The sequence below is a fragment of the Ammodytes marinus genome (assembly GCF_949987685.1).
Source record: "Ammodytes marinus genome assembly, chromosome: 2".
NCBI lineage: Eukaryota > Metazoa > Chordata > Actinopteri > Uranoscopiformes > Ammodytidae > Ammodytes > Ammodytes marinus.
In genome coordinates this window covers 36,421,010-36,431,009 of record NC_137231.1, presented here as the reverse complement: position 1 = coordinate 36,431,009, position 10,000 = coordinate 36,421,010, and the positions used below count along the sequence as shown (strand labels likewise).

At 46.4% G+C, this 10,000-nt stretch overlaps 1 protein-coding gene across 1 annotated transcript in view; it reads left to right on the top strand.

The window, feature by feature from the left end:
• The window catches only part of LOC307257397 (nucleus accumbens-associated protein 2-like), a gene marked incomplete at both ends in the record, with an annotated part of 16,345 nt that overhangs the window by 2,454 nt on the left and 3,891 nt on the right, over positions 1–10,000 (top strand). The window contains 5 exons of the mRNA XM_080036624.1: positions 447–682; positions 2,252–2,433; positions 3,537–3,598; positions 3,881–4,072; positions 7,723–7,899. Coding sequence (XP_079892750.1) covers positions 447–682; positions 2,252–2,433; positions 3,537–3,598; positions 3,881–4,072; positions 7,723–7,899 — 849 coding nt within the window. The remainder of the gene's footprint in view (positions 1–446; positions 683–2,251; positions 2,434–3,536; positions 3,599–3,880; positions 4,073–7,722; positions 7,900–10,000) is intronic.

The following is a 10,000-nucleotide window of genomic DNA, read 5'->3' as shown; positions in this document are numbered from 1 at the left end:
TATTTAAAAGTTCCTCGTAGCACCTTTAAATGAATGACAAATGTCATTAATTCCCCAGACTCCTCCCCCCTTTACTTTTAAAATTAAAATTGTTAAATTGTTGAATTTTTATTTTATTTTTTTTAAATCTTAAATCTCAATAAAAAAAATCACTTACATTTTTTTTTATATAATTTTTGTTATTTTAATTATTTTAATTTAATTTATAAAAATGAATTAATTATTTTATTTATTTATTTATTATTTAAAGTGTTTATTTGTATCCTAATTAATGATGATGCAACTTAAAAAAAACGTTCTTTAAACTTTATTGAACCCATTGTTAACAGACGACCCCTTCAGACGATCTTGGCGGTTTCAACACGGCGCCGATGACTAAATAATGAATTAATAATCCATTCATCCTAGCACCTTTAAATTAATAATGAATGTCGTTAATTCCCCAGACTCCTCGCCCTCCTCCCCGGCGGTCTTTGAGCTGCCGTCCTCCGTCACTCCGACGTGTTTCCATCAGATCCTGTCGTTCTGCTACACGGGCCGGTTAAAGATGGCCGCCTCGGAGCAGCTGGTGCTGATGTACACGGCGGGATATCTGCAGATCCAGAACATCGTGGAGAGAGGGATGGAGCTGATGCTGATGAAGGCTTCCTCCTCCTCCTCGCCCCTCTGCTGCGACTCACAGGTAGAAATATTTAGATTTTTTTTTATTTTAGATTTTTTTTCACTTCTAAAATTACAAATTTAAAATTTAAAATTTAATTTAAAAACAATTTAAGTTCATTTTTAGAATTTTTTATTTAAAAGAATAATAATTTTCAATTTTTTTAATACTTTTTTTATTATTATTATTATTATTATTATTATTATTATTATTATTATTATTATTATTATTATTATTATTATTATTATTATTATTATTATTATTTTATTTATTATTTTATTTTTATTTATCTCAATAACATTTTTTTCACTTTTCTTATTTTTATTAAAACAATTCTAATTTCAATAATTTTAATTTAATTGGTAATTTTTTTTACTTTTAATTCATGAATTCATTCATTTATTTATTATTTAAACTATTTAATTAATTTGTATCCTAAATTATGATGATGCCAGTGACTTTAAAAACTTAAAAAAAAACTTTATTGAATCCATTGTCTGCTCGCCCCTCTGCTGCGACTCACAGGTAGAAATATTATTTTTTTTATTTAAAATTCAAAATTTTTGATTTTTTTTTTCATTTTAAAATTACAATTTAATTTTTATTTTTTTTATTTTTTTATCTCAATATTTTTTTTTATTTTTATTCAAATAAAATTTCTAATTTCAATTATTTTAATTTAATTGGTATTTATTTTTATTTTTAATTCATGAATTCATTCATTTATTTATTATTTAAACTATTTAATTCATTTGTATCCTAATTTATGATGGTGCCAGTGACTTTAAAAACTTAAAAAAAAAACTTTATTGAATCCATTGTCTCTGCTGCGACTCACAGGTAGAAATATTAATAAAAAAAAAATATAACTTTATTTGTAGCCTATAGCGCCTTTAAAATAGCAGATTCTTTCTTTTAACTAAGTTTTATAATATTCATGAACAACAAAACTATTTTAGATTTTTATTTTTTTAATTCTTAATTTTTTATTTATTTTTTTCTTAAAGGTGCAGTGTGTAATATGACATCATCAAGAAAGTTCTACAAAGTTCTAGAATGCAACACTCCCTGGGTAACCCCACCCCTTTCGAATAATAACAGAAGCTACAGTGGCCTTCAAGGACAAGAACAATTCTAAATTTTAAACAATGCACCTGATGACATTCCAACTATGACACTTTCAAGATGGCGGCACTAGGCCTTGGTCCAAAATATGCAGAAATATGGACATATATGAGACCCTTTCTAAGGGAAAAAAATAATAATTCAAAACCTGTTTTTCAGCTATTATACACTAAATTAAATGTACTTATGGATATTATAATTACTTTCTACAAAATCTGCTAGGAAATAAAACCCAAAATTCTACACACTGCAGCTTTAAATCTCAACTTAATTTTTTTACTTTAATTTTATTTATTTTTTCATCTAATTTGTTAAGAATGTTACATTTACTTCATCAAATAATTAATTAATCGATTTATTTATTATTTAAAGTATGAAGCTAATCTGTATCCTAATTTATGATGGTACAAGCAACTTTAAAAAAAACGTTCTTTAAACTTTATTTAAACCCATTGTCATTAACAGACGACCCCTTCAGACGAGCTCGGCGGTTTTGACTCGGCGCCGATGACTCATCATCAGCAGCAGACACAAAATGGCGGCGTAGCCATGGAGACGAGTCCAGACCAACCGTCGCTGAGTCCGGAGGAACTTCTGATGGCCGTCAGTCGCATCAAGCAGGAGAGAGAGGACGAGCCTGAAGCCAGGTACACACACACTCACACACACTCACACACACACACACACACACACACGCCTAAAGCCAGGTACACACACACACACACACACACACACACACACACACACACACACACACACACACACACACACACACACACACACACACACACACACACGCCTGAAGCCAGGTACACACACACACACACACACACACACACACACACACACACACACACACACACACACACACACACACAGGGGGGCCCCCTCAAACAAAAATAAATAAAAAATAAAAAATTCTAGTTTGTGTGTTTGATATTAACATCATATTATTAGGAATAAAATGTTTTGGTCTAGATAATTAATAGCCTAAAAATGTAATCAGTTCATCTGGGAGGAAATCCGAAATTATCTGATCATGTCACGTTCACATCCATGCACAGTGTGTATTGAGTTTATTTAAAAACAATTGGAAATGGGGCTGCCCTCAGTTGCCCATGCACTGTGTATAGTCTATAGCCTATTTTAGCCTCGTCTGTGGAAAAAAAGATACAGTAGCTGGACAACAGAGTTCTTCTGCTTCGTTCCTCTCACTGCATTTAAATGAATTCATTATATTACAGAGAAATATGTCCCGTAAAAGAAAAAGAGCTCCAAGCCCAACCCAGAGGACCCTCCATAATATTTTATTTTATATTAATATTTTTATGGAAAATCCATGTGTCCTTCTTCAATAGCTTCTAATTCATCCGACCCAGTGTCTCCAAATTATTTGTTCACACAAAATTTCTCAGAGAGAATTTTCCTCTCAAAGTGCACCAGATTCATGCATTTCACTTTAAAAAGGTTAAATAAATCTCCCGGGGGGGCAAACCGCCGGACCCCCCTAAGAGGGTCTGAATCTCGCCTGTCTAATATTTTCGCACAGCTGCACAGTGGAGGCACTAGCGGAAAACACTGGGTGTGTGAACGATATTTAACAAAGATCTATAGTTTCAGCAGCGCTAACATTGGAGGGGGGCCCCCTAATCATATTTCGCTTAGGGCCCCCTGAAGGCTTGGGCCGGCTCTGGACACACACACACACACAGAAACCCTAACCCTGACATTCTTGTCTTTGCGTTTTCAGACTGGACGTTCCAGGGGAAGTACAGACCTCACGGAGCTCGGCCCTGTGTTACCTGAGCGCAGGTAAACACACACACACACACACACACACACACACACACACACACACACACACACACACATTCATTATTACAACAATACTGTCGGTGCTTCTACATGAGGTAAAGCCTTCAGTGATGGCACATGGATTTTATACCTTCTGCTGTACGTCCAGGTTTATTCACACACACACACACACACCGGCATGCACGCAGATACAGACACGCAAACACACACACACACACACACACACACACACACACACAGGCACGCAAGTAACTATCTAACCATCCATCCACCCCCTAGGAGGCAGCCTGGTCCCCGGGCTGCAGTCCTACCTCCTGTCCAGTGGGGGGCGCTCTAGTCCTGGGGGGTCCGACTCTCCCCCGTCCCATCCACAGACAGAGGAAGACCTGGAGGAGGATTACTACGCTACCAACACCCTGCACCCCGGCCTGTACCAACACATCTACGGGCACGCTGCTGGGAACCCCTACAGTAAGGGTACACACACACATCTTAGCTGTCCATCGTTTCCAATGATGACGCTTGCTCCAAGGATGGGGTTGGGGAATGGTGTGGGGGGAGGGGCGAGGGGGGGTCAGCGACGTTGCCGCTGGTGCCACTTCTCGTGGGCGTATAGACCAATTCTTGAGCCGCACACTCGCCCGCAGATGGAACACGGGAACCCAGATGCCAGGGGGACACCGGCCGCCCGCTGGTGTCGCTGGGTGCGCCGCTCGGATCTTCTGTCTTGGTTTTTTGGTGGATTTGGGAAACTGCCGTGGCACAGGTTCCCTGCCAGGCAGATCTGTTGGTGGCCAGGTTTTCAAGCTGAGTGAGGGGGATGTTCGCTCGCTTTAGGATGTCCCTGGTGTAGTCAGTGAAGCGCCGCTTTTGCCCTCCAGCGGAGCGCTTTGCGCCCAGTAGTTGGCTGTAGAGGACTTGGCGGGGCAGGCGGTGTTCAGGCATTCGTATGGTGTGCCCTATCCAGCGCAGGTGTCTTTTGGCCACAGCTGCTTCCATACAGACAGAGCCAGTGTTGCGGAGGATGTCTGTATAGGGCGTCCGATCTTCCCAGGACAGACCCTGGACCTTCCGTAGGCAGCGGATGTGGAAGGCCTCTAGGTTAGTGATGTGCTGGCGGTATGGGGTCCATGACTCTGCCCCATAGAGCAGAGTGGAGAGACAGACAGCGTTATACACAGCAACCTTGGTGCTGACCTTCAGGTTGCGATTTTCAAAAACCCTGCTGCGCAGGCGTCCAAATGAAGATGAGGCTTTATTGATCCGGGTGTGTATTTCTGTGTCAAGGGAGCAGCATGAGGACAGAGTGGACCCAAGGTAGGTGAAGTGATCCACTGTTTTAAGTGGAACACCGTGTATGTGAAAACTGGGGGGTGTGGGGTCGGGAGTGGTGAGATGGGACATGACCTCGGTTTCTTGAGTGTTAACCTGTAGGCCAAAGGATTGATACAGACCAGATATTGTGTTGAGGGCGTGTTGCATAGAATCCGGGCTGTGAGCTATGACTGCACAGTCATCAGCATATTGAAGCTCACAGATTTGGCGGATTTTTGTCTTGGTGTGGGCCTGGAGCCGGCGGATGTTGAAGAGGCTTCAATCAAGACGGTATTCGACGTGGACACCGTCTTCTTGTCCCATGACCCGGTGGAAGAGGCAGGTTACGGCAGAGAGGAGGATGTTAAAGAGCACCGGAGCCAAGACACAGCCTTGCTTCACCCCAACGTTCACCTCGAAAAACTCTGACTGGAGTTCTCCTGCGAGCACTCTGGCTTGCATCCCGTCATGCAACTGCTGTAGGATGCTGAGAAACTTGGGTGGTACCCCAAGTTTGGTGAGGTGTTTCCAGAGCAACTCACGGTTGACGGTGTCGAAGGCTTTGCTGAGGTCAATGGCCATGTAGATGTCTTTGTGGTGTTCCCTGCTCTTCTCCAGCAGCTGCCTCAAGACAAATACCATGTCTGATCTGGTCTTCCGGAAACAACACTGCGTTTCTGGGAGCACAGCTTCTGATATGTGCTCAACCAGTCTACTGAGCATGACCTTGGTCAGGACCTTCCCTGCGATGGAGAGGAGAGATATCCCGCGGCTGTTGCCGCATACTGCTCTGTCTCCTTTATGTTTATAAATGACCACGATGTTTGCATCCTTCCAGTCCTGTGGGATTGTCCCATGTTCCCAGATGTTGTGGATCAGGAGGTGCAGGCGACGTGTGAGGGTGTATCCTCCGTGTTTGAACACCTCTGCGGGGATTCCATCGGGTCCAGCGCTTTTACTGTTCTTCAGCCCTGCAATGGCTTGCTGGATTTCTGAGTAGAGTGGTGGGGTGTCCAGGTGTGTGGTTGTTGGCAGGTCTGGGAGATTATCCAGGATATGTGGGTCGACTGGGTTGGTATGGTTGAGGAGACTTTCAAAATGATTTGCCCAACGGGCAAGAATCTCGTGGCGGTCTTTGAAGAGCGTGGACCCGTCAGCTGATCGGACCGGGCAATCGCCCGCTTCCTGGGGCCGTACAATGCTTTTATGGCATCATTGGGTGTTGCTACAATCTGCCAGGTTCTGGATCTCTTGCACCTTTTGCATCCACCAGGTGTCCTCCATAGTCCGGAGAGCTCGCTGGGCTGCTGTTCTTGCTGCAGTGAAGGTGGATTTGAGGGTGGGAGATCCAGGGCAGGACAGGAGAGCTTTGTGGGCCTCACGCTTGGTTTTTAGGAGTGACTGTATCTCAGCTGAGTTACAGTCAAACCAATCCTGGTGACGTTTTCCTTGACTGGCCGAGCGCCTCTAAGGCTGAGCTATGGATAGCCTGGCGCAGAGCTGGCCAGTTGGCTGATTCCTCCGGGATCTTGTCGAGGTTTTCAGCAAGGAGCCGTCGCAGGTTGTCTGTAGTGGTGGGGCTGTTGAGAGCTGTGCGATTGAGTCTCTTGTTTGGAGCTGTCCTCGGGCCATGGGGTTGAATGCTCATGAGGAGTTTGGATCTGACCATGAGGTGGTCAGTCCAGTACTCAGCTCCACGCATGACACGGGTGATGAGGACATCTCTTCTGTCCTTTTGACGGACAATCACGTAGTCAAGGAGATGCCAATGTTTTGAGCGGGCGTGTTGCCAGGTGGTCTTGAGCTTGTTCTTCATCTGGAAGATGGTGTTGGTGATGACCAGCTGGTGCTCTGCACAGAGGGAGAGGAGTCTGAGCCCGTTGTGGTTCCTTTTCCCCACTCCATGCTGGCCAAGAACCTTATTCCATACCAGGTGCTCTGTGCCCACTCTAGCATTGAAATCTCCCATGAGTACGAGATCCCGTACATCTTAGCCTGGAGCCGCAAGGGACCAGTTACCATGTGTGCCACGAGGAGGCGTGTACGAGATCTTGGCGGTGGAGAGGCGATGTACCGGCTGAGGAGACTTACGCACTCGGCTCCTCTTTTCGCCCCTGATGACCAGTAGGGGTGTAACGATCCATCGATGTAGATCGATCCATCGATTGATTTGCGAACGATCCAACTGCATCGATGCAAATCGATGTAGTATATGGTTTCATTTTTACAATGTCCTTGCTCGGTGTTTGTGACACTATTTCCGCCCGACCGCACCAGGCTTTTCTCTCTTGTGTGATAATCAAAGTTTATTTCGGACACTAAAATCCATCGTTAACAGACCTGTCGGTGTCTGCACCATGGGCAGAGGATCACATATCCCCGCTGACAGAGCAGTCGAGCCGGCGCTTACCGGGGCAGCGCGCCGCTCGACAGGCTCGCGGGGGATAACAGCCGAGCTAGCGGGGCATTTCGGCTGTTATCCCCGCGGGCTGTCCAGCACAGCGCTGCCTGGCTTGCAGTGTAAAGTTCCAAGGTGTAACTGGGTTACAGGGTCGGTGGTTCGATCCCCCGTCTCCCCGCCACATGTCCAAGTGTCCCTGGGCAAAGAGACACTGAACCCTAAATGTCTCCTGATAGTTAGCTTGCACCCTGCGTGGTAGCTGCTGCTGCTATCGGTGTGTGAATGTGTGCTCCAGTTGTAAGTCGCTTTGGATAAAAGCGTCTGCTAAATGACATGTAATGTAATGTAATAATCCCCGCCTCTTTCCCCTGTTTGTTTTCTGTCCCTGCTTCTGATTGGTTCCCAGTCCAGGAGAAGATGGAGATGCTGGCCCTCCCATTGGCTAACGAGCGCCGGCCCTGCGTTCTGGTTGGTCGAGACAACATGGCACTTCCTGCCAGTCTGATCAGTCAGATCGGATATCGCTGCCACCCGTCACTTTACACAGAGGGCGACCCGGGGGAGAAGGTGGAGCTGGTGGCAGGTGTGTGTGTGTGTGTGTGTGTGTGTGTGTGTGTGTGTGTGTGTGTGTGTGTGTGTGTGTGTGTGTGTGTGTGTGTGTGTGTGTGTGTGTGTGTGTGTGTGTGTGTGTGTGTGTGTGTGTGTGTGTGTGTGTGTGTCTCTCCCTGTGTGTGTGTGTGTGTGTGTGTGTGTGTGTGTGTGTGTGTGTGTGTGTGTGTGTGCGTGCGTGCGTGCGTGCGTGCGTGCGTGCGTGCGTGCGTGCGTGCGTGCGTGCGTGCGTGCGTGCGTGCGTGCGTGCGTGCGTGCGTGCGTGCGTGCGTGCGTGCGTGCGTGCGTGCGTGCGTGCGTGTGTGTGTGTGTGTGTGTGTGTGAGTAAGGTAAGGGGCAATAAGGCCGTACAAACGTGTGTGTGTGTGTGTGTGTGTGTGTGTGTGTGTGTGTGTGCGTGGGTTATTACTAGGTTATAAGGTTCAGGTAAGAATTAGGTTTATGTTAGGGTTAGTGTAAGGGTTGGGGTTAGGCATTTAGTTTAGATGGGGTTAGGGTAAGGATCAAGGAAATGCATTATGTCAATGAATGTCCTCACAAGTATAGCTGTACAAACATGTGTGTGTGTGTGTGTTTGTGTATGCGTGCGTGCGGGTGGGTGGGTGTGTGCGTGTGCTTGTGTGTTTGTGTGTATTTGTGTAAAGGTACGAACACACTGCACTCCGCGGCGCGGCGGTTGGCCACGCGAAACACAGGTTCCGCGCCGCGTGATCATATTGGGTCATATTGTGTCCGCCGCCCGACCAGAGCAGCCTTCTCTACTCTGGGGATATGCTGGGTTAGGGTTAGACCAGAGCAGCCTTCTCTACTCTGGGGACATGCTGGGTTAGGGTTAGACCAGAGCAGCCTTCTCTACTCTGGGGACATGCTGGGTTAGGGTTAGACCAGAGCAGCCTTCTCTACTCTGGGGACATGCTGGGTTAGGGTTAGACCAGAGCAGCCTTCTCTACTCTGGGGACATGCTGGGTTAGGGTTAGACCAGAGCAGCCTTCTCTACTCTGGGGACATGCTGGGTTAGGGTAAGACCAGAGCAGCCTTCTCTACTCTGGGGATATGCTGGGTTAGGGTTAGACCAGAGCAGCCTTCTCTACTCTGGGGACATGCTGGGTTAGGGTTAGACCAGAGCAGCCTTCTCTACTCTGGGGACATGCTGGGTTAGGGTTAGACCAGAGCAGCCTTCTCTACTCTGGGGACATGCTGGGTTAGGGTTAGACCAGAGCAGCCTTCTCTACTCTGGGGACATGCTGGGTTAGGGTTAGACCAGAGCAGCCTTCTCTACTCTGGGGATATGCTGGGTTTGGGTTAGACCAGAGCAGCCTTCTCTACTCTGGGGACATGCTGGGTTAGGGTTAGACCAGAGCAGCCTTCTCTACTCTGGGGACATGCTGGCGCTGGTGCTAACCGGTGCTGAGAGCACCAGTCTGCTGTGCTGATGGTGCTTTACCCAAGCTAACCGGTGCTAACTTGGTTCATAAAGCAAAACTGATACAACAGACAACAGACACAGAGGCTATTCACAGAACTTATGGGAGCAAACTGTGACTATTATGTTTTCATCTTAATTTCCTCTGTCCGTCGTCCCGAAGTGAGTGACAACGCTGATTGGCTATCGCGGCCGGCGGCAAAAAGTTCAATATTTTCAACTTCTGCGGCGGCCGCGCCGCCCAAGCCGCGCCGCGCTGCCCTGGTCGCGCGGCGCTCGAAATACATTGACTTTCTATGTAAACTCGCCGCGCGGCGATGTGCAGTGTGTTGGCACCTTAAGTAAGGGTAAGGGGCTAGGGAATAAATTATGTCAATGAATGTCCTCTTAAGTATAGCTGTACAAACGTGTGTGTGTGTGTGTGCGTGTGTGTGTCTCTGTGTGTGTGTTTCTCTCCGTGTGTGCGTGTGTCTCTGTGTGTGTGTTTCTCTCCGTGTGTGTGTGTGTGTGTGTGTCTCCCTGTGTGTGTGTGTGTGTGTGTGTGTGTGTGTCTCTCTCCCTGTGTGTGTGTGTGTGTGTCTCTCTCTCCCTGTGTGTGTGTGTGTGTGTGTGTGTGTGTGTGTGTGTGTGTGTGTGTGTGTGTGTGTGTGTG